This window comes from Homarus americanus, unplaced genomic scaffold (genome assembly GCF_018991925.1).
Source record: "Homarus americanus isolate GMGI-L3 unplaced genomic scaffold, GMGI_Hamer_2.0 scaffold37313, whole genome shotgun sequence".
Classification (NCBI taxonomy): Eukaryota; Metazoa; Arthropoda; class Malacostraca; order Decapoda; family Nephropidae; genus Homarus; species Homarus americanus.
The window spans coordinates 141,471-167,963 of record NW_024734684.1 but is presented as its reverse complement, the minus strand read 5'-3'; the positions used below and the strand labels follow the sequence as shown (position 1 = coordinate 167,963).

The 26,493-nt window shown below is 40.0% G+C and overlaps 1 protein-coding gene across 1 annotated transcript in view; it reads right to left on the bottom strand.

Annotated features, from left to right (window-relative positions):
- The window catches only part of LOC121870455, a gene marked incomplete at its 5' end in the record, with an annotated part of 78,185 nt that overhangs the window by 28,479 nt on the left and 23,213 nt on the right, over positions 1-26,493 (bottom strand). Inside the window, 4 exons of the mRNA XM_042372280.1 lie at positions 3,030-3,131; positions 12,341-12,391; positions 15,256-15,388; positions 17,886-17,963. Coding sequence (XP_042228214.1) covers positions 3,030-3,131; positions 12,341-12,391; positions 15,256-15,388; positions 17,886-17,963 — 364 coding nt within the window. The remainder of the gene's footprint in view (positions 1-3,029; positions 3,132-12,340; positions 12,392-15,255; positions 15,389-17,885; positions 17,964-26,493) is intronic.

Here is a 26,493-nt window from a genome sequence, read left to right as displayed (position 1 = left end):
GGTGTGGGGGTGCTGGGGTATAGGTGTTAGAGTGTGGGTGTGGAATTGTGGGGGTGTTGGGGGTGTGAGTGAGGGTGTAGGGGTGTTGCGGTGAGTGTGGGGGTGTGAGTGAGGGTGTAGCTTCATTATCGGTCAGAGAATGGTCGGGTTGCCTACTAAGAACTGAACTTATGTGTATGTATGCATACATATATATATATGTATATATATATATATATATATATATATATATATATATATATATATATATATATATATATATATATATATATATATATATATATATATATATGTACAGTACACCGACTCTCTCTCACACACACACACACACACAGGTAGTAGCACAACTAGACTGTTTATAGTGTCATAAACTTGTGTCTGTCATGACATAACTGTGTCATTCATATGCAAATTTGACAGCTCAAACACCAGTGTGTGTGTGGAGGTGTGTGGTATGTTACCTTGTGTGTGTAGTTGTATCTATATATATTTTGTTTATAACGCTTACTCTGTGTACATGTGTCACATGGTAAATACATACATCTATAAATAAATAAATACATACTTACATACATACTGTACATACAAACATACATACATACAGACATACTGTACATCCATCCATCCATCCATCCATCCATCCATCCATCCATCCATCCATCCATCCATCCATCCATCCATCCATCCATCCATCCATCCATCCATCCATCCATCCATCCATCCATCCATCCATCCGTCCGTCCGTACGTACGAACGTACGTACGGACGTACATACATACATTATGTTGATCCACAATGGAAACGTGGACAAGATAAATCTCGTTAAACTACACAGGAAAGGGTGTGGTTTTATCGAGATCATACATACATTCGTACATACATACATACACAGCTCCTAAATAAAGCAACACACACACACACACACCAGACTGGTCACATCAGGAGGGCAGACAATAAGACTCCTGATTCAGACTGTGGCACCCCAGGGGAAGTGTGGTGTTCTTGGTCCACAAGGCTGGTCCACCGGTCTGGTCCACTAGGCTGGTCCACCACGGTCGCTCCTTCACACCACAAGGAGGAGTGCGGTCCAAGGGAGCCATTTAAATGTAACACAGAACTCGTGTCGGTACAGCCATTATTCACGAATGTAAATTTCCTCAGACCTGATTTTCAAAGGCTCGTATCTGAGTTTTCTTCCCGTAACTGAAGATGTGAGAACGCATCTGAACAGAATTGCATGGAGTCAAAATTGCATCAAGACTTTTCCGTCGGCCTTAATTGGAGACAGACAGACAGACAGATTGATTAAGAGAGAATATGAAACAAAAAATAGACGGAAATACAAAGAAAAAGAAAGAGGAAAAGAGTGAGAAAAGTGATAAAGGGAGAAACAACCGAGAGACAGAAAAAGAAAAGTGGAGAGAGAGAGAGAGAGAGAGAGAGAGAGAGAGAGAGAGTTCACCACTTTATATATGTGTTTTTTGAGGCTTTACACATATGAGAAGATTATAAATGTTCACAACTTGGTTCCTGTCCATGGCCTTCTGATTCCTTGGGTTTCTAAGTTCCTGGCCTTCTAATTTCTTGGGTTCCTAATTCGTTGTGTTGTAAAGTCCATGGGCTCTTGAGTTCTTGGGCTCCTAATTGCTTGTGTTCTAAAGTCCTTGGGCTCCTAATTCCTTGGGATCTTAACTCACCTTGGAAGCAAATAACTAAAATAAATACCCACATATTCACCCGAGTGTTTCGTTTAGGTCCGGATACCTTGGCTGTGTTAATTGTATTAGTAAGTAAAGCTTTAGTCGGTGCAACATAAAACAACAACAACAACAAATACACACGCTGTGGAAAGACTCAGTCAACCAAAATCCACCAAATCTGTAATATATTGATTTTAGTAATTGATTCACCGAAGTCCACCATCATATATACGAAGTTACTTACGTGTTATAAGTGTTAAGAGGTATCTGTCTGTCAGCTCGTGCACTTTGTTAGTCACACTACTGAAAGGTCGTGCCAGGTTAGGTGTTAGTTAAATTCTAGTGCCTTGTTAAAGGTGTACCACCATATATCATGCTTCAACTGGCGACCCTGGTATGAGGCTTCCCTGTGTGTGTGTGTGTGTGTGTGTGTGTGTGTGTGTGTGTGTGTGTGTGTGTGTGTGTGTGTGGATAAGGAAACTCAATCCTCAATGAGCCGGCAACACCAAGTCTTTCATCAGTGCTTGGATCAGACTGTTAAAAAATAAGGAAATCGCTTATTCGGTTGATCATCACCAGTTCCCTGCCATCTATGAATCACGTGAGTGAGTTGCCATTTACTTCGAAGACTAATTATCCATAAGTAATTGTTTTAGTGTCAAGTGTTTGTTGTTGCAGCAGACTTATGTGCCAATAATTTTGTTTTAATTAAATTTCAATAATATCATCTCACTAGTTGTCTTCGTTTATTATTATTTTCTGCTGGAGGGGAAATACTTACTACCTCAGCTTAAACCACAAGAAAATTATATCTTTTCTTGCAAATGTATATTGTTGGCAAACAACTCTATTGCAAGTGACTGCTAAAGTGTGTATGCAAGAAAACACCCTAGGGAAGCGGGGAGAAAAAGCCCTGAACCACTTTACCCTCACAAATGTACACAAACTCCCCGCGCTGGTTCTGGCATTTGGAGCTAAATGGCTGTTTCCCGCCACAAGAGTTCCTACAATGCCCAGCGCCTCGAAAGTTTGTTTACGTTTCTGACGTCACAGTCGGCTAGGACCAATCACCATCATCCTCGGGGGTTGGCTCGCCAGCTATGGATAAAGCATAATAAACAGAGGCTCCAGAAAAGCCTTGGCATGCACCAAAAAAGAAAAAGAAACGCAAGAAAAGAGAGCATGGGGAGTTAAACCAAACACAGCCTCTTTATATATTTATATTGTTTTTTTTTCTGGAAGGCCTCAAGTGTACTGTAGCGTGAGGGTAGAAGCTTCTCTCTTTGTTTTATTTTTCTCAACACCTTGATCATGCACCCCTTGGCCTACCCTTGAGCCTCCTCCACCTACGCCTACCCTTATTCTTCTTGTTCTTCTTGCGGGATTTTTTCGTCGGCTTCTCGTTGTTGTCAAAGATATAGTCCGGAAACCCTGCAAGAGTGAGTGGGTCAGGTAGGGGAGCAGGTGATGGTGGAGGTGGGTGGTGCCTCCTGCTGGAAACTGGAAGGTAACTGGAAAAAAGGGGCCCTGGAAACGAATCACGTCTGGAAAGTCTGATGAAACTTTAGAGAGTGATTAGGTTTGACAGATGGCTGTTAAGTTATTGAAAAGTGACCAGGTCTGGTAAGTGATCAAGTTTGGTAAGTGACCAGGTCTGGTAAGTGATCAAGTTTGGTAAGTGATCAGGATTGGTTAGTGATCAGGATTGGTAAGTGATCAGGATTGGAAAGTGGCTGTCAAGACCCTCGAGAGTGACGAATATGGAAAGTCATTAGGTATGGTAAGGGATGAGGACCTATATATGTGATCAGGTCTGGAAAGTATTTGTCAAAGCTCCGGAAAGTGATCAGGGTAACATAGTGCTTGATAATGGAAAGGAAAGTGACTAACAAATGGAAATTAGTGAGCTATTGAAAGTGACTAACAAGGTCTAACAAGTTATAGGTCAGAGAAAGTGACCATATATGAAAAATTATGAAGTTTGGAAAGTGCCTAGAAATAAAAAGGAATGAGATCTGGGAAGTGGCCATATATAGAAAGTGAGGGTGTTTGGATAGTGACCAGATTAGGCAAATGACCAAACCTGAAAAGTGAAAAGACCTAAACACTGATGGGACTTTAGAAAGTGCCTTATCTTAGAAAGTGACATATCCTGGAAGGTGAAAAATTCTGGAAAGTGACATATCCTGGAAAGTGGCATATCCTAGAAAGTGGCATATCCTGGAAAGTGACATATCCTGGTAAGTGACATATCTTGGAAAGTAGTATATCCTGGAAAGTGATATATCCTGGAAAGTGAAATATCTTGGAGAGAGACGGACAAGACGGAAACAACTAAAGGCCCTGAGAAGCGACATTTTCTGGGGGAAATGACGAGAGGTGGGAAGTGACTATACTCTCCGGTGGATGTACTAACAGGAACAAAAGGATGTGGTGGTTGAGTGTGCCTGTGGCGCACTTAAGAGATGGATGACAGCAACAGTAAAAAGTAGACGGGTGGCAGATGACAGCAACAGAAGGTAGACGGGTGGCAGATGACAGCAACAGGAAAAAGTAGACGGGTGGTAGATGACAGCAACAGAAGGTAGATGGGGGACAGTAGGATATCTGAGGGTGGGCGAGGGGCGGTGCTAGTAGTAATAGATGACTAGGAAAAGTGTGTGTGTGTGTGTGTGTGTGTGTGCAGTGATGGATATAACAGGTAGGTCAGTGGATGGGTGTGTGGATAGGTGGGCGGGTGGGTTAGTGATAGTTATAGCAGCTAGGTTAGTAAGTAGGTGTGTGGATGGTGGGTATGTGAGTGGGTGGGTAGGTGGGTTTGCCGGTGTGCCTGTGTGTAGGTAGGATAAGAAAGAACAATTTTCCTTCGCCCAAAAAATCCTAATTCGCTAAATAATCCCCACCCCCCACCCCCCCCAAAAAAAATTTACTGATCTTCAGGAAAATACTATTAAATAATTGTTTAAGAAAAAATAATTACTTTCTCCTTAAAAAAATTCAAAGTAATTACCCTGTATTCACTAAAAAAAAAAAAAAAAAAAAAAAAAAAAAATATATATATATATATATATATATATATATATATATATATATATATATATATATATATATATATATATATATATATATATATATATATATATATATATATATATATATATATATATATATATATATATATATATATATATATATATGCAAATCACTGTAGGTGTGAGTGATCTAGGTATATGCTGAACTACAAGGAAGAAGAAACTCACCCCTGAAGATGTGAATTACACGAAAGCGCTTGGGAACTTCGTGTTTTCTTTTTCCTTGTGGTTATTATATATATATATATATATATATATATATATATATATATATATATATATATATATATATATATATATATATATATATATATATATATATATATATATGTATATATATGCCAAAAAATAGATAAAAATAAAAACGATAAAAACACCATTTTATAAAAGCGTAAATCAATATTCTGGACGAGTTTAAAATTTCACGCCAAAAAAGTAAACAAACTTTTTCCCGCCAAATAGTTTAATTAACATAAATGCCACTTATACGAATCTATTATAGCCAGTATATATTGAGGTTCCCGGAAGGTTTCCATATTCATTATACTTTAACGTAATATTCTAATTCAGTAGTGAGTTATGGTGACAGATGGGGAGAGTAGTGTAGGATGGTGGTGGTTGTGGTGGTAGGTTGTTGTGGTAGGTGGTGGTGGTAGGTGATGGTGGTAAGTGGTGGTAATTGGGGACCTAGATGTTGTCCGGTCTTCTCGGACATTCCTTGACACTGGGTCATGCAGCTCGTTAACTTAGGGTGTCGTTGATGTGTTGGCGACAGCTTCTACACCTTAAACAAATTCACGCCTAGGTGGCTCTTGGGCCGGCCATCCTCGTTACACGAGGGGCAACCATTATTAGGTGGTGGTAGGGTGGTGGCGGCGACGGCGGTTGAGACGGCGGCGGAGGCAACGGCGGTGGTGGTGGTAGTGGTGGTAGGTGATGATGGTGGTGGCGGCGGCGATGGTGATGATGGTGGTAGGTGAAGGTGGTAGGTGGTGGTGTTGATGGTGGTGGTGGTGGCAGCAGAGGTGGTGGTGGTGGCGGCGGCAGCGGCGGCGGCGGCAGCGGTGGTGGTGGTGGTGGTGGTGGTGATGGTGGTAGTAGGTGATGGTGGTAGGTGGTGATGGTGGTAGGCGGTGGTGGTTGTAGTAGGTGGTGGTAGGTGATGGTGGTGGTGGTGGTAGGTGGTGGTAGGTCATGGTGGTGGTGGTAGTAGGTGGTGGTAGGTGGTGGTAGGTGGTAGGTGGTGGTAGGTGGTAGTGGTGGTAGGTGGTGGTAGGCGGTGTTTGTGGTAGTAGATAATGGTGGCAGGTAGTGGTGGTGGTGGTGGTGGTGGCGGCCGCAGCGGCGGTGGCGGCCGCAGCGGCGGTGGCGACAGTGGCGGCGGCGGCGGCGGCGGCAGGGGCCGCAGCGGCGATGGCGGCGGCGGCGGCGGCGGCGTAGGCGGCGATGGTAGTAGATAGTGGTGGCAGGTGGTGGTAGTGGTGATGATAACGGTATATATTGGTAGTGGTAGAACTGGGTAGTGGCAGTAGTAGTGATAATGATAATAGTAGTGGTGGTGATGATCTGCGGTGGTATGTGATGGTGGCAGTGTGGGTACAGTATATGATTGAGGGTGGAAACCTATTAGAACTGGATTCTATTAAAAGTGAAAGTCTATCAAGACTAGAACATATACAGAAGAATCCATATAAATTCTTATTGGAACTGAAATATATTAAGACCTTTGAGTACCAACGTCTATTAGGAGTACGACTAATGAGAACAGACAACAGGTGAAGGTCTGCAGGTGTAATAATTTTCCACTGATCTTATTTACCCAAACTCAGGTCAAAGAATTCTAGGGTCGTACGTAGAGTCATGTAGAGGTCATGTGTGGCGGGCGAGGTCAAACCAGTACAGTACGTATATGCTACTAAATAATGCCTTCGACACTCTACGGACGACCCAGTCAAAACTTTGCTGGGATGTGTAGTCTCACAACCCCCCCCCCCCATCACCACACTTGGTTCGTTTACGCAGGTGATAGTGCTCACATACACACACAATAGTGCGTCACGTAAACTAGTACTATACATGCGCTAATGTGATACATACTCTTGTGCGTCACATGCGCTAGTGCGTCACATACGCTAGTGCGTCACATACAATAGTGCGCCACATGTGCTAGTGCGTCACATACACTCGTGCGTCATATGTACTAATGCATCACATACACTCGTGCGTCACATACACAGGTACGTATAATACACTAGTGCGTCACATACACTCGTGTGTCACATGCACTAGTGCGTCACATCCACTAGTGCGTCACATCCGCTAGTGTGTCTCATATACTAATGCGTCACATGCATTAGTGCAATACCTACACTAATGCGTCACATATGCTAGTGCATCACATGCGCTAGTGCGCAACGATCAACGAGGTACGGATGAGGAGTCGGAGTCAATGCGTCCTATATTGCTTACATGTGTGTGTGTGTGTGTGTGTGTGTGTGTGTGTGTGTGTGTGTGTGTGTGTGTGTGTGTGTGTGTGTGTGTGTGTGCGTGCGTGTGTGTGTGTGTGTTTACTCACACCTCTCACACAAACGCCTTTAATGACCGACAAATCTTGTTAACCGTAAATAATCTTATAACCTAATTAAGTAAAGCTTTAACCAATTCATTATCCCCACTCACCTTAATCTCATTAACTAATCTCTTAACATACACAGATAATCGTACCAATCGAGTATACGGTGATATAATGATCCAAACTAGTTATAAAAAGCTAACGAACCTTATCCAATCAACCTAATCACATAAACCAATCGCTTATATCATTTTAAATTACCCAATCCACTAGACTAATCACCTAATCTACCATTCAAATCACACTATATATATATACAGGGTGTCCCATAAATTTCCATACATAGGAAAAATAAATTTTATATGAAAATCCATTTTTATTTATATAATATGCTCTACATGACTACCATTCTGTTGAAAACACTCTTCAATGCGTGTCCTCCACTGCTGAAGAACACGTTCAAGCACAGCTGGAGTTATGCTTGTAATGGCGTTGGTGATACGTTGTATATATATATATATATATATATATATATATATAAATGATATACTAACAGCTTTATGTTATATAAGCGATAGGCATTAACGTTTGGGATGTTAAATAACAGTTCGTATATAATTTGCATCCGTTTATAAGAGGGAGCATTCGCTATAATGGAGGTGGGGGCCGATTATGTATACGGTGCTGTAGGCGTATTACACCCTGTATTAACAGGTAGTCAATTATCATACTTATGGGTGGGGTGTTTTAAAGGGAAGTGAGGGATGGTGGTAGAGGGATGGTAGGAGAGGGGAGGTGCAATGGAGGTGGGAGGGAGAGTCTCACACACCTGTCTGATGAAGGGGAACTCAGGTGTTGTTATTTATGTGGAAGTAACGGGGAATATGCGTGTTTTTATGTATTTCTTCTGTCATCATCATCAACTACTCTATGATCATAGTAGTTCCATTATAAATCATCATCATCATGAGTGGTGAGTGGTGGTGGAAGGTGGTGGGTGGTGGTGGGTGGCAGGTGGGACTGTGATATGGCAGGCGGTGGTGAGCAGTGGTGGGCCATGATGGACGGGGATGAGTGTGGTGGGTGGTTGTGGGCGGAGGAGAGCAGTGGTGAGCTGTGGTGGGCCATGATGGGCGGGATGAGTGTGGTGGGTGGTTGTGGGCGGAGGAGAGCAGTGGTGAGCTGTGGTGGGCGGTGGGCTGATAGGACCCGCTGGAGCCAACAAAGCAAACAGCTCTCGCCCAGCTGACAGTGACTGACAGCGACTGACACTTGTTTGCGTACACACGATCACGCAAGCTGACGCCCACTACCACCACCACCTCCCTGTTTTTACCTTATGTTCACACCCTCAAAGTTCTAAATGTGGTATTATTAAATTCTCCCTCAAAGTTCCATTCATTTCGCACTCAAAGTTCCGTTAAACTCTCCCCCAAAGTTCCATTAACTCGTTCCTCAAAGTTCCGTTAAGCTGTCCCCCAAAGTTCCATTAACTCGTTCCTCAAAGTCCCGTTAAACTCTCCCCCTAAAGTTCCATTAACTCGTTCCTCAAAGTTCCGTTAAGCTCTCCCCAAAGTTACATAAACTCGTTCCTCAAAGTTCCGTTAAACTCTCCCCCAAAGTTCCATTAACTCGTTCCTCAAAGTTCCGTTAAACTCTCCCCCAAAGTTCCATTCAATTCGTCCTCAAAGTTCTATTTCTCATACTATTAAAGTGACATCAAAGCTCCATTTAACTCACCCTCAATGATTTGTTTCACTCTAATAAAGTTCAATTTCTATTAATATCAGATATAGCTTTAAGATCCATCTAATTCAGACATAAAGTCCTGTTTTGATATGGCAAGAACTATTCCTCAAAGTTTCATTCATCCCTGACTCAATGTTTCACCCGACTAAAAGTTTCCTTGACTCAAAGTTTCACCTTATTCGAAGTTCCACCTGACTCAAAGTTTCACGTGACTCAAAGTTCCACTCGACTTAAAAGTTCCATTGACTCAAAGTTCCACCTGACTCAAAGTTACCCATTTTTTTTAATATAATTATTTATCCCTATAAGGACACGTCGTCACCAATACGTCTAAGAAGAAAAAAAAATAATATTTGAAATCTCTCCACGAAGGCAGAGAGGAAGGAGAGACCCGGAGTTTAAGGGAGGAACATACACCACAGCCCTCTCATTCTTCACGGTTTTGTCTCCCTCTACTGTAGCATTTCACTGTCTTCCGTCTATATAAAACAAAAGTTAAATCGGGGACAAAAAAGGATCCAACCAGTTAAACAAAGCTTAAAACCGAGATAAAAGAGAGATTGAATCCTTTAATATTTGTGAAATATAGCTTAAAAAAGAAAGAGGATTAAATCCTTTTATTAATGTGCCGTCTCTTCATAGGGGCTTTGAACCTTTAACTAAATGATAGACACAATGAATCCTCTATACGTCCTTATATAAAGGGTTTAATTCCTGTTTATTCCGTATGAAGGAAAGGGAACCTGGTGTTCATATTTCTTTAACCCTTTGAGTACGATGACTTAATCCCTTAACTATGATGACTTAACTTCTTGAAGACGATGAGTCAATCCCTTGAATACGAAGAATTATCCCCTTCAGCATGATGACTCAATCACCTGAGCATGATGAAATAATCCCTTTGATTATGATGACTTAACCCCTTGATTACGATGACTTAATCCCTTGACTTTGATGACTTAACTCCTTGAATAGGATGAGTCAATCCCTTGAATACGATGAAATAACCCCTTGAGCATGATGACTCAATTCCTTGAGCATGATGACTCAATCCTTTGAATATGATTATTTAACCTCTTGATTACGATGACTTAATCCCTTGAGTACGATGACTTAACCCCTTGAAAAGTTTACTTAGAATCCCATCGTCCTCAAAGGGATTAAAACGCTTTAAATTCTATAAACACATAAAACAAAATATAATTCCAATACCTACGACTCTTCAATCAGATCTAAATCCTCTTATTGCATGAAATCAATATAAATCCCACATACACCTTGCTTAAATGGGATTTAAACGGCGAATAACAATAGTAAAAATCTGATGACTATCTCTCTAGACTCGAGGGATTTAATTTCTATATTACGATAAAGCCGATTTACTCGTCCATTTAAAACAACACAGATTTAAACCCAATTTACTCGTCCATTTAAAACAACATAGATTTAAGACCAACATACTCTTCCATGTAAAAAAACAGACAGATTTCGACCCGATTTTCTCGTTCATTTAAAGCTGAGATTTAAACCCGATTTACTCGTCCATTTAAAATATTACTTATTTTGACTCGATATCCTCGTCCATTCATTACAACACAGATTTATACCCAATTTACTCGTACATTTAAAGCAAAGTAGATTTAAACCCAATTTGATCATCCATTTAAACCTCAGATTAAAATACGATTTCTTTGTCTATTTCAATGGGTTAAACCCTCCTTCTATATCAAGTAAAACTGAAATCCGTAAATGGTGAAGAATGTGAGGTATAACTATGGGTATAAGGTGCAGTATAAGGTATAACTAGAGGTATACGGTGCAGTATAAGGTATAAATAGCGGTATACGGTGCAGTATAAGGTTAACTAAGGGTATAAAGTGTACTATAAGGTATAACTATGGGTATAAGGTGCAGTATAAGGTGTAACTAGGGGTATTAGGTGCAATATAAGATATAACTAGGGGTATAAGATGCAGTATTAGGTATAACTAGTAGTATAGGGTGCAGTATAAGGAACTATGGATATGAGGTATAAGAAACTACTCATGAAAGGAACAAAGGGATATCAGGAACAAAAGTATAGGCTATAAGGTATATAAAGTATAAGGAATCACATCTATAAGGAACAAAGGAATATAGCGTATAACTAGGGTAATAAGGTACAGTTTAATGAATAAAAGTATAGGAAACAAGGCTGTATAAGTATAAGGACTTACAAGTATAGGGAACTGCATATATGTTATCAAATAAAAAATAATAGATATAAAATGAATGAGAATAACTATATTTAAAAACAAGACAAACAAATGACGATAAAAGAGTAAATAAAACAAGTGACGAGAGAAGACTGTAAAAAGTATACCTAATGTAAATAAATCTTTTGCTGATAAAATTACGAGGAACTTATTCTATTTTTCAGTACTAAATTTACAATATTCAGTAACTTGTATCCAATTTAAAGTTAAGGTGTATTTATTTGTTTTTCTATTATTAATGAACAAATGATTAAAAACAATTTTTTTTTTTAGAAACAGGGAAGAGAACCACAACAATTCTGTACACATAAAACGGAACACACAAGTTGACAGTGACTGACAGACGGGCGAGAAAAAATAAGGAAAATATGCAAAAGAGTTAGACAGAGACAGACAGACAAAGGGTAAGAAACATGCATTCAGAACCAGAGACAGTTTAAACAGACAGTAAGAGAGACACAAAGGTAAAAATACTCATAAACAGACAGATCATAAGACAACCAGGCAGACAGAGATAGAGACAGTCAGCAGACACAAATGGAGTTAAACCGACATTCAGCAGACACAAATGGAGTTAAACCGACATTCAGACAGACACAAATGGAGTTAAACCGACATTCAGACAGACACAACCAGTTAAACCGACATTCAGACAGACACAACCAGTTAAACCGACATTCAGACAGACACAACCAGTTAAACACACAGACAAAAGTAAACATTCAAACACACAGACAGATATATGCGAAGAGAGACATAATGACTGACATTCACATACAGACAGTCAGACGGTCATAGACTTGAGAGAGAAAGAGAGAGAGAGAGAGAGAATAGGTAGACATACAAACAGGCAGACAGAAGAAAGGGAGAGATAGAGTGGATAGAAAAATATATACCTTTCTATCCTTTATTTTCTATCTCTCATCTTTAATCTATAGAGAGAGAGAGAGAGAGAGAGAGAGAGAGACTCACTAGTATCAGTAGTTGATATCCCGTAGGGCAGGGGATCATCCAACTGGCTATCTGTCAGGGAGAAACGGAGAGTTAGAAATATACACACATGACGTCATCAATTTCAGACTCAAATAAAAGGTATTCTTATACAAAAAAAATATACAGCTAAAGTAAGTCTCATCATTATATAAGTAATACTTTAATTTAGAAGTATGTGTCTGTGTGTGCTATGTTACTTAGAGAACAGACTTAAGTGGCGGTTATAATCTGATTCAACGCCTGGTTAACGCTAGGTAATCGCCAAGTTTATGTCAGGTTAACGCCATCTCAACTTGTTAACGCCAGGTCAATGGTAGGTCAACGCCAGTACGAACAGAATCTTATTTAAAACTGAAGAAACACTATTTAGAATGTCTCACATGTCACATATATTCCACGAGGATCTTATTAAATTATGGGAAATCTTATTAAAATACACGAGGTTCTATTAAAATACACAAGATCCGATTAAAATATATTTGATCCTCGTAAAATATATTAGATCCTCGTAAAATATATTAAATCCTATTAAAGTACACTAGCTCCTATTAAAACACACTAGCTCCTATTAGAACACACAAGATCCTATTAAAACAAAAATTCCTACCAGAATACACGTGGTCCAATTCCTCAGTACCAAATTACATTAAAACTTCCAAAATCCCATTAAAATGTCCCCCAGATCCCATAAATATAGTACAGAGAGACTATGGTTTGACATTTAGGATGAATAATGGCCGACTTGTACACGATTACGAGGCCTCTTTCGACAATTATCCTCTTCCTCCTCCTCCTTCCCCTTCCTCATCTAATTACACACTTAAGTACAGTACTTTAGTTTTTTACAATTGCCTAAATACTTACAATTACCCGGTTGTATTTAGTGTATGTAATCGTTTTTTAGGAGAATTTGTAATCATTAAAACTTCTCCTATAAAGTTCACTCTCTGTGGGTATAATCTCCCAAGGTACTCGTGAGATGTCTTTTGGGGATATAAGTGTAGGTTAAATTCCAGTGTGTGTGTTTTAGATCATACTGAGCAGCGTAAGTTGTAATATACTGAGCCGTGTTTGTTGAGGTATACTGAGCAGTGTTTTTTGTGATATACTGAGCAGTGTTTGTTGTGATATACTGAGCAGTGTTTGTTGTGATATACTGAGCAGTGTTTGTTGTGATAAACTGAGCCGTGTTTGTTGTGATATACTGAGCAATGTTTGTTGAGATATACTGAACAGTGTTAATTTAGACATACTAAGCAGTTTTTGTCGTGATATACTGAGCAGTGTTTGTTGTGATATACTGAGCAGTGTTTGTTGTGATATACTGAGCAGTGTTTGTTGTGATATACTGAACAGTGTTAATTTAGACATACTAAGCAGTTTTTGTCGTGATATGCTGAGCAGTGTTTGTTGTGATATACTGAGCAGTGTTTGTTGAGATATACTGAGCCGTGTTTGATGAAGCATACTGTGCAATGTTAGATGATATACTGATCAGTGTTAGGTGAGATATACTGAACAGTGTTAATTTAGACATACTAAGCAGTTTTTGTCGTGATATACTGAGCAGTGTTTGTTGTGATAAACTGAGCCGTGTTTGTTGAGGTATACTGAGCAATGTTTATTGTAATATACTGAGCAGTGTTTGTTGAGGTATACTGAGCAATGTTTATTGTAATATAGTGAGCAGTGTTTGTTGTGATATACTGAGCAGTGTTTCTTGTGATATACTGAGCAATGTTTGTTGAGATATACTGAGCCGTGTTTGATGAAGCATACTGTGTAATGTTAGATGATATATTGATCAGTGTTAGGTGAGATATACTGAACAGTGTTAATATAGACATACTAAGCAGTTTTTGTCGTGATATACTGAGCAGTATTTGTTGTGATAAACTGAGCCGTGTTTGTTGAGGTATACTGAGCAGTGTTTGTTGTGATATACTGAGCAGTGTTTGTTGTGATATACTGAGCAGTGTTTGTTGTGATATACTGAGCAGTGTTTGTTGTGATATACTGAGCAGTGTTTGTTGCGATATACTGAGCAGTTTTTGTCGTGATATACTGAGCAGAGTTAGTTTAGATATACTAAGCAGTGTTAGTTGAGATATACTGAACAGTGTTTGTTGAGGTATACTGAGAAGTAACTCAGCTAAGATATACCCAGCAGTGACTCAGTTTAGATTGTGACCTGATACTGTCCTCTGGCAGTAATAGTGACCTGATACTGACCTTGGCAGTGATCGTGACCTGATACTGACCTCTGGCAGTAAGTGTGACCTGATACTGACCCCTGGCAGTGATTATGACCTGATACTGACACACTGACCTCTGGCAGTGAATTTGACCTGATACTGACCTCTGGCAGTGATTGTGACCTGATACTGAACTCTGGCAGTGGCTTGTGACCTGATACTGACCTCTAATATTGGTTTGTGACCTGATACTGACCTTTGACAGTGATTGGGACTTAAATCTCACGTTTGGAATAGACAGTGACTTTACATTGACCTTTCTCAGCATATGCAATAGTGAGAAATTGTATTACCCAATGACCTACGGCCATTTAATCATTCTTCACTAAATATATAAAAAAAAATCAATAAAATATAAAGTCTTGAAATATATACTACACATCACTGCATGGTCTTCAAAGGTATATGAATGTGCTTTTAAAGTGTTCCACGCCGTACATCCCAAGTCCTGTACTACCTTATATATTCTTGTAAACATTTTACATCACATACAATTCTATAATGTGGTCCTAGGGCCTTTTCAATAACGGTAAGCTACATATATTCTTCATCTCTAAGTAGAAAAATTATATATAAAAAATCTGTCAGAATAAACAGTTTCAGTAGCAGTTTACATCCTAGGGAGCAACAGGACTTTACCTTTGATAGTGAGGGTTACCTTACGGCTGATCTTGGGGTCAGAGTTCACCTGACACTCGTAAACGCCTGAGTCCCTGTCGGTGGCAAACTTGATGTGGAGCGTCCAATCATCTGAGTTCTCCGGGTGTAGCACCTGTAGGATGGAAGATAAACTTAGTAATTAGTGGTGTAACACTTGCAGGGAGAAAGACTTATTGGTAATACTCGAACTTGAGAAAGAGTAGCGGAAGTGAGTGAGTGAGCATGAGGTGCCGGACATATTTCCTCAACCCCCCCCCCCACACACACACATATACACGCACACGCACATTCTCGCGAGCCCGGGAGTTATTTTCTCCAAGGTTCAACTAAATCCACCCAGTCACGTTCTCTCCTCGAGTCTCAAGATTAAAGACCAGCATCTTTGTAAATACATGTGCAATGAATCGAGGCAAGACTTTGATGTTCATTTCTTCAAAAGGGTAGAGACATCACTGTAACTTTTGCTGTTTCCCGAGAAGAAAGAATTTCAAGGCTGCCGCTGTTCAGATCCAGAGCCTCACTGGTCAGGTCTGGAGCCTCGCTGATCAGGTCTGGAGCCTCGCTGGTCAGGTCTTGAGCCTCGTTGGTCAGGTTTGGAGCTTCGTTGGTTAGGTCTGGAGCCTTGCTGGTCAGGTCTTGAGCCTCGCTGGTTCAGGTCTGGAGTTTCGCTGGTCAGGTCTTGAGCTTCGTTGGTCAGGTTTGGAGCCTCGTTGGTTAGGTCTAGAGCATTGTTGGTCAGGTCTGAAGCCTTGGTGGTCATATCTGGAGCCTCACTGGTTAGGTGGTGTGGATGTCAAGGCTAGCTGTTAATTTTTAATCAGTGACGCTTGTGACTACGTTAACCTCCCTAAACAAATCTCAATTGCAACTTTGCTGGATAAAATACGTCCTTTCATTGTGTAACGTAATGAAACGTAATGTAACCTTATGTAACTTCATATAATAAAACGTAACCTAACGTAATGTAACGTAACGAAAACTTAAGTAACGCAACGTCACGTAACCTAACGTACTGTAACCTAGCCTGTGTATGGTCAGCCAATCTAAGCTAACACTAACAGGGTATCAAGACTTGAGAACACGCGACGTGTTTGGATTTTATCGACTATTACCACATTGAAGGCAGAATTTTCTTTCCTAAAAATACGTTTGATGGGGTTTTGTCCAGGCTGAATTTAGTCCACTAGGGATTTATATCACACAAAGACCTTTTTTACATCCAAGAGCTTGGTACCCGGCCCACGACTGAGGGGCACGATATAGTTTTCGGTCCCATTTATCCGTCTGTTTGAATGTGTGTCAGCACACAATTTGGCTGGCTTGACACGGTCCACATGATAAACTTTTGGTGCAAATTTCTCTAAATCTGACCAAATGTTGCCAGAGTAAAATATGGGTTTTCCGTTGCAAAGAAAATGATAACATAGGACACTACTCTCCAGTGGTGACTACATTTAGTTACAATAACAGCGTCACTAGTTAGATAAAGCCCCTGCCATGGTATTGGCTCGCGGGCAGAGTTTGCATTCGTTCGAACAATGTTTTATTTTGGCTCGTTGGTATAACTCTACAGAAAGACGAACATAGAGTCCTCTCGTTACAACACAGACAAAATTCCTTTTCAGCTGCCCATTATGAAGGCTGGAACACACACACATACACACACACACCCTTAGTCTGAAGTAATGAAAACTTTATACTCACGTCCAGCAGGACAGACTACTGAGCCTCGTTCTACCACCAACAAAATCCAGTAACTGTATCAACAAAGACGGATTTCCTCCCCTTCCTATCTCTCTCTCTCTCTGGTGGTCGGCTGATGAAATTTTAAACAAGGTCGTGATTTTCTTTTGATAGCGACTGTAGCTGCACCACCCACTCACTGTCGACAGGAAGCTAACGAAGCTAACGTTACTTTCGTGTTATACAGTTCTTGCCTGACTAATAGGAACAAAACTAAATATATTTTTGTACCTTTACAGCTAACTGGATGTTGTAAAGGTTATTTTATACTGACTGGCTGTTGTAAACGGTTAATTTAGCTGACTGACTGTTGTAAACAATAATTTAGCTAACTGGCTCAGGTAACAAAACTAACACTATACTTATCTGTAAATGATCGTTTGCTGACTAAGAAACCAAACTTTTTTTATGAAAATTAGATTTTAGTTGATTGATGAAAGGGACAAAGCAGACTGACTGTAAAGCTAACAGACACACTCAAAGACACAGCTAAAGACACAAGGAAAAAGACAGATACAGCCATATACAAAGACAAAGAAAGATACAAGCACACACAGACACAGACACAGACACAGTTACACACAGATACAAAGACAGGCAGGTACACACAAACAAAAATACAAAGACAGACACAAGTTCACACAAACACAGACACAAATATAAAGACAGACACAGATACACACAGACACAAAGACAAAGACAGACACAGGTACACACAAACACAAAAACAAAGGCAGACACAGATACACACATATACAAAGACAAAGACAGACACAGATACACACAGACATAAGACACAGACACATACAGACACAGGCAGACACAGGTACACACAGACTGAAACAAGAGGAGAAGGAAGTACTCACCCGGAATCTATCGTCGGCAGAGTAGGTGAAGATGCCAGCCGTCAGTATGTGGAGGTCTCTCTTCCTCATCCACGTCACCTGCGGGGAAAACCTCTGCTGTTACTGATGCTGTTACTGATGGTGTTACTGATGCTGTTATTGTTACTGATGCTGTTACTGATCATGTTACTGATGCTGTTACTGATGCTGTTACTGTTGGTGTTACTGATCATGTTGCTGATGCTGTTACAGTGCTGTTACTAATGCTGTTACTGATTAACGGTACTAATGCTGTTACTGATCATGTTATTGATGATGTTGCTGATGTATTTGCCTGATCATGTTACTGATGCTGTTACTGATGGTGTTACTAATGCTGAAATTGTTACTGATGCTGTTACTGATGATGTAATTGATGCTGTTACTGTTATTGATCATGTTATTCATGATGTTACTGATCATGTTAATGATGATGTTACTGATGCTGTTACTAGTGGTGTTACTGATGCTGTTATTGATGCTGTTACTGATGCTGTTACTGATCATGTTATTGATGATGTTACTGATGCTGTTATTGATGCTGTTAATGATCATGTTATTGATGCTGTTAGTGATGATGTTACTGATCAAGTTATTGACGATGTTACTGATGCTGTTAATGATCATGTTATTGATGCTGTTATTGATGATGTTACTGATCAAGTTATTGACGATGTTACTGATGCTGTTAATGATCATGTTATTGATGCTGTTAGTGATGATGTTACTGATCATGTTATTGACGATGTTACTGATGCTTGTTGCCTAATTAATTGTTACTGATGCAATTATTGATGCTGTTACTGATGCTGTTGTGATCATGTTATTGATGATATTTACTGATCATGTTAATGATGATGTTACTGATGCTGTTACTAGTGGTGTTACTGATGCTGTTATTGATGCTGTTAGTGATGATGTTACTGATGATGTTACTGATACTGATGATGTTATGATGATGTTGCGATGCTGTTACTGGTGGTGTTACTCATGATGTTATTGTTACTGATGCTGTTATTGATGCTGTTACTGATGCTGTTACTGATGATATTACTGATGCATTTGCTGATGCTGTTATTGATGCTGTTACTAATGATGTTACTGATGCTGTTACTGATGCTGTTATTGATGCAGTTATTGATGATGTTACTAATGCTGTTATTGATGCTGTTACTGATGATGTTATTGATGCAGTTATTGGTGATGTTACTGATGATGTTATTGGTGCAGTCATTGGTGACGTTACTGATGCTGTTACTGATGATGTTATTGATGCAGTTATTGGTGATGTTACTGGTGTTTCCTGTTATTGATGCTGTTATTGATGAAATTATTGGTGATGCTACTGATGATGTTATTTATGCAGTTAATGGTGGTGTTACTGATACTGTTACTGATGCTGTTACTAATGCTGTTATTGATGCTGTTACTGATGATGTTATTGATGCTGCTACTGATGCTGTCATTGGTGACGTTACTGATGCTGTTACTGATGATGTTATTGATGCAGTTATTGGTGATGTTACTGGTGTTTCCTGTTATTGATGCTGTTATTGATGAAATTATTGGTGATGCTACTGATGATGTTATTTATGCAGTTAATGGTGGTGTTACTGATACTGTTACTGATGCTGTTACTGATGATGTTATTGGTGCAGTTATTGGTGATGTTACTGATGCTGTTACTGATGCTGTTATTTATGCAGTTAATGGTGGTGTTACTGATACTGTTACTGATGCTGTTACTGATGATGTTATTGGTGCAGTTATTGGTGATGTTACTGATGATGTTATTGATGCTGTTACTGATGCTGTTACTGATGCTGTTACTGATGATGTTATTGGTGATGTTACTGATGCTGTTACTGATGCTGTTATTGCTGTTATTTGTGCTGTTACTGATGCTGTTACTGAAGCTGATATTGCTGTTATTTGTGCTGTTATTTATGCTGTTACTGATGCTGTTATTGCTGTTATTTATGCTGTTACTGATGCTGTTACTGAAGCTGATATTGCTCTTATTTGTTCTGTTATTGATGCTGTTAGTTACTAATGCTGTTATTGCTGTTATTTGTGCTGTTATTTATGCTGTTACTGATGCTGTTACTGATGCTGTTATTGCTGTTATTTGTGCTGTTATTTATGCTGTTACTGATGCTGTAATTGATGCTGTTGTTTGTGCTGTTATTTATATTGTTACTGATGCTGTTACTGATGTTGTAATTGGTGCTGTTACTGATGCTGTTACTGATAATGTTATTGATGCAGTTATTGATGCTGTTACTGATGCTGTTATTGTTGTTATTTGTGCTGTTATTTATGATATTATGATGGTTGTTAATGATGTTACTGATGTTGTTATTGCTGTTATTTATGCTGTTACTGATGCAGTTATTGGTGGTGTTATTGATGCTGTTACTGTCGGTGACATTGGTGCTGTTGCTTCTGTTATTTTTGCTGTTACTGCTGTCACTGATAGTGTTATTTATGCTGTTATCTCATATTACTGCGGCTGTTTTATCTCGCTATTATTACTGCTGTTACGTCAGCTGTTATCGTCTTCTGTTATTATTGCTGTAACTTTTACCTCCTGTTGTTACCACTACCACCATCATAAACGTAACTGCCACTACCACTATTACCCCCCCTACTACTACTACTACTTTTTTTTTTTTTTTCTACGTGGCCTCAGCCTCCCCCAATAGCCACACCTTCGCCACCATTTATTTACCTTAATATTAAATATCCTAATACATAAACTATCCTATCTGTGTTAAATTAGTTGAGCCGCAGATCTATGCGGCATTCAGTGACTGTAGCCTCATAGTCAATATCTGCAGCAGTTGTCAGAGTAGGGGCAGAAGCTCTCGTTCCCCTGAGGCAGAGCAAAGCCGACCGAAGGAGAGAGAAGGACAGTCGACATCTCATCCAGGCTGTGACATAACTTCTGGGCTGCTGCTTCTGTTCGGAGATCAGCTAACACTACCTTTACTACCACTACTACCCCTTACTTCCACTACTCCTACTCCTACTACTATTACTACCGCTGCTACTCCTATTACCATTACCATCGACCACCTCTGCACCACCACTACCACCAACACCACCACCACCCACCTCTTCACAGCTATCACCACCACCCACCTCACTACCACCACCCACCTCACCACCATCACCACCTACATTCCCACACACTTTATTTTACCCAAAGAAATAATTATGATTTTTTTCAACTGGTATGTGTAAACCTCATTAGCCCGCGAGAAACCCATGTCAGATATAGTGACGTCTCTCGCTATTGTATGTGGCAGCTGACAGCGCCAGCACGGGCAATCAACAACGCCTGCCGTTTCCCCCTTCACCCCGCCATGACACATGTTGGTGAAAGGTTGTTCTAGTGAGAGAGAGAGAGAGAGAGAGAGAGAGAGAGAGAGAGAGAGAGAGAGAGAGCATAGTTGTTAGTATTAATTCACAGTTCCAATGAGTCTGTGATGAGCTGTGTGTGTATATTGTATACCCACACCTGAATCAACAGGTGTGTGTGTGTATATAACCCCAAAACTGAGCCAGCGGGTGCGGGTTTATATTGTATATACACACACACACCTGAACCAGAGAGTACGTGTCTGTGTATAGCCCCAAACCTGTGCCAGCAGGTGTGTGTAGATAGCCCCAAACCGGGGCCAACAGGTGTGTGTGTCTATAGCCCCAAACCTTAGCCAGCAGGTGTGTGGAGGTCTTTATAGAAAGGCTGCAAACCTGCCTCTTGTTAGTGATGGAGAAATCATATGTAAATGTCGAGCCCTGCCAGATTGGTGGATGGAGGCTGAGTAGTCTCTCTCTCTCTCTCTCTCTCTCTCTCTCTCCTTCCACCAAATTAGGTGTGGCGGAGCAGCCAGAACAGCGCAAAAGCTTCACTATCTCCAATCACAATCATCATCACCAACACCATTCACTATCACCTGAACCATTACCATCACCAGAACCGTGACTACCAGGCACGCCAAGGGAGGTATTCCTCAACCATTTAATTTACGAGAGAGTGAGGTCGCCTATCCACAGTTCGGAATACTGGTACAAACGGGAGGTGGGCTAATTTTCCGAAGGTAGAATTCTGTTATTTAGATCAGTTATCCAAAGTCAGGATGTTGTTTCTTAGACCAAATTCTATTATTTCGATTACTAAAGACATCCGAAGTTAGGATGTTACTGTCTAAATTAACTATCTGAAGTTAGGATGTTATTACTTACACCAACTATCCAAAGTCAGGATATTATTACAAACATATTTTCCAACAACAAATTAATTATGACGTTTTCGTTCACATTTAGCTATCCAAAAGTTAAGTTTCGATTGTGTATATCAATTATCTCAAGTTAGGAAGTTATCACCCAACACCACCACTACCCTCAGCCCAAGGAGATCAGCTATCTGAACTTGGGATGCAGCTGGCTTCATTAGTAAAAGTTTGGAAGTATTTGTTTACCGTCGTGAAAGAGGACACTAAGGCGGGAAAAGTTTCTAAGGTAGTGGCGGTGGGAGAGAGGAGTAGTGTCTTGGGGTATAGAGGTGTAGGGAGGGAGTTTTGTTGCCTGTAATTAGTTTAAAGTTGGGCATTATTTGAGCTGATCTATATAGAGGAGGCAGGGGAGAGGGAGGGGGGGAGGGGGAACTGAAGAAGATAAGGTGAGGGAGGAGGAAGGAAAGGAGGGGAACTGGAGAAGGCAAGGAAGGAAGAGAGGAGGGGGGAGGGGCAGTGGAGGGAAGTCTGTTCTCCTCTAAATTACAATAATACACGAATTTATTTATTTTTGCCCATTTCTAGTTAAAATTTAAATGAGTTTCACATCATAGAGCTAAACAAAATTACTCTCCTAGTTACCAAAACTCACATAAACTGTTAACATTTATATACCATGGATATATATATATTTTTTTTTGTCAATCAGTTACGAATGGAAATCACGTGTCTATGTAAATAATTCAATTACCTCACTAAAAAATACATATATAAATTAATGAATATAAAGGCAAATTGAAATATTTCCTATATTATTTACCAACAGCGGTGTGAAAGTGTCTGTCAGGATCAATGTTAAGTTAGTGTGTAATTCTTCTTGTTTTGTTTTTTTCTTACAGGTGTGAATATGTTAATTGTTGTTTTTTACATTGTTAAGGTAGGAGGGTAATGAATTTGGGTGGGGGTAACTAATTCAGGTGGAGGAGGCAATGACTTCAGATGCAGAGGTCATTATTCTTCCCACCTGAGACTTAGGTGGGAAGATTCTGACTGCAGGTGGAGAGGTTCTAACTTCAGCTGAGGAGGTAATGATTTCAGATAAAGGGTTCTGGCATCAGGTGGGGGTAATGACATCAAGTGGGGAGATTCTGTCTTCAGGTGGGGGGTACTGACTTCAGGTGGAGGGAGTTCTGACTTCATGGTGAGGGATTCCAATGTTAGGGGATTCCCGATGTTAAGGAGGGTTCCGACTTCAGCGAGGACACGGCATCAGCAAGAACCTGACGTGATATAATATTTGTGCCGCTGACTTGGCTTGTGTGTAAGGAATTATTGACATTTATTATTACAGGCAAATTGTGTGTGAGAAAATAATGTTTATATTTGAATCTTAAACAACATATGTGTAGGGTGTGAGGAGTCGTGGGGAGGGAGGAAGGGAGGGAGGAGGGAAGAGGGGAGGGAGGGAGGAAGGAAGAGGGGAGGGAGGGAGAATGGAAGAAGAAAGAGGAAAAGAATGGAGGGATGGAGAAGGGAAGAAGGAAGAGAGGGAGAATGGAGGCGGGATGGGGAAGGAGGGAGGAGTGGAGGAGGGAAGGGGAGGAAGGGAGGGGTGGAAGAGAGAAGAGAGGAAGAAGGGAGGGGTAAAGGATGGAAGAGGGAAGTAAGGGAGGGATGGATGAAAGAAGGGGTTGAGGATGGAGGGGGAGAGGAGGGAATGATGGATGAAGGAAGAATGTAAGAAGGGAGGGGTAGAGGAGGGAAGAGGGCAGGGATGGAGGAGGGAAGACAGGGAAGGGGGAATGGGGGAGGAGAGAAGGAGGGAGGTAGAAACGGAAGGAGGGAGAGAGGCACGGAAGGAGGGAGGGAGGGAGGGAGGGACAACACACTGATGTTTACGAAATAAATAAATAAATAAATTTAGTGGTATAATGCTGGTGAGTTACATTAATTGTCACGCTCAGCGGATCCTTCCTACTGAAAGTCGACATAATTGAATAATAATTTATTTTCATTCTACACATTTTTCATTTCAGGGAATTTCAGTCTCAATTTTTTTATATATATTAATGACACATTTGATATATAAAAAAATATCGAAAGTTGCAGTTAAGTTAGAAACAAGTCCCAGTAACACGAGTACAATTGTAAGCAAACGATACAGTTACAGCAACAATAATCACACGGCAAGAAATTCCTTAAAATATATCGACAATTTACTAAACCAAGATACAGGTAAAATAATCGTTCTAATGTAGTGACTGTATCATACAGGTGTTTTTTTATTAGTTATCTCTATGAACGTGATTATGAGCAGGTGAGTTACACACAGGTACGGTCTTTGTGTGGTGATTGTAGCATACAGGTGTAGCTTAATTATGAGCACAAACGTTGTGGAGCTATTGACAGACATACATACTGAACACTCTCAAACACACATAAACAAAGAGAGACAGACAACCACACACACCGCACACACACACACACACACACACACACACACACACACACACACACACACACACACACACACACACACACACACCACCGATCGAACGAAAGCTGATGTAAATTCACCTTATTTAGCTTTTATTCACAATTGAAACAACTATTTACACACTTCCCAGGAACGTATGAGACCAATTTATTCTCAAGACTGGCGAGCAAACTGTTTATTTTGGGTTGGTAACAGTGATAAATTGCCCTATCATGGACTCGTGTGATGCAGAAGGGGAAACTGTGTTGGTTGTTGAGGGGAGGTATAGTGTGTGTGTGTGTGTGTGTGTGTGTGTGTGTGCACTTGAGGACTCTGATCCCCGCCACCAGAACCCGAAAAGGCTTGACAACAGGAGATCTAGAGGCCAGTTGCTGCGTCAAGAACGAAATGTTTAAGGTAAGAGACAACACCGAATTCTATTTTAAACGCAGGAGCTGAACACCCACAGGAGGCGTTTAGTTAAGGGGAAAAAATGGCTTCATTAAAAGACCCGTCGATAACCCAACAGACACTTTGGGTGTAATGGTATAGCCAGTTAAAGTCATTGTCTTCTCCACAATGCAACACTAAAATAATTGTCGGTGTTATTGGCTCCGTGGCAAGAGATATATAAGTTTACATCCCACTTACATTACAGGGACGTGCCAATTAGCCTCCTCTTATCGAAACGTATATATATATATATATATATATATATATATATATATATATATATATATATATATATATATATATATATATATATATATATATATATATATATATATATATATATATACTGTATATGTGTGATACTTTATAATGGGTTCTTGTTTTCCCTTTTATTTAAGCAATATATAGTGTGAATAAATTGCTACATGCGTGTCAGTTGAGGGGAATGTGTGTATGTACTGTATGTATGTATGTAGTGGGATAGTGGATGTATATATGTGTGTATGTTTGTGTGGATGGATACGTTTATTGTGTGTGTGTGTGTGTGTGTGTGTGTGTGTGTGTGTGTGTGTGTGTGTGTGTGTGTGTGTGTGTGTGTGTGTGTGTGTATGTGTGTGTGTGTGTGTGTGTGTGTATATATATATATATATATATATATATATATATATATATATATATATATATATATATATATATATATATATATATATATATATATATATGCATGTGCGTGAGACCAATATCCATATATAAAATTTTTAATACATATCAACTACACATAAATTCAGAGCCATTTACCTCTCTTGAGTTATAGCTTGAAGTGTATGAAATATTCTTCACACGCTCTTCATTATTATTCATTGACAGGGATGAGTTATTCTGGACACACACACACACACACACACACACCCGATCCCCTACCTCCATACATATGGAAAGGAAGTAGGGAGGGAGGAGGGATTGAAGGAATGGAGTAAGGGCGGGATGAGAGAGAGAGAGAGAGAGAGAGAGAGAGAGAGAGAGAGAGAGTGTGTGACATCACAGTAAGAATCTCAAAAATCACCCGCCACATTTCCCGTCGTCTTTAATATCAGTTTGTCACGCAGTCATTCAATAAATGCCTTCAAGTCTGTGAGCCAAAAGTCAGTCATTAAATCAAGCCTCGCGGGGACGCACTAACTAACTCAATTTTTTCTTCACCGTTACACACACACACACACACACACACACACACACACACACACACACACACACACACACACACACAAGGACGGACCTTATTCAATTTTACAGTAATTGCAGCAAAAGCCAAATACAGACAAGTCTCTCTTTCTCTCTACTTTCTCTCTTTTTTCTTTTGCTTTCTGTATCTTTTCTTATGATTTATCTCTCCCTTTGGTTTTCTTCTTTTTTTTCAACT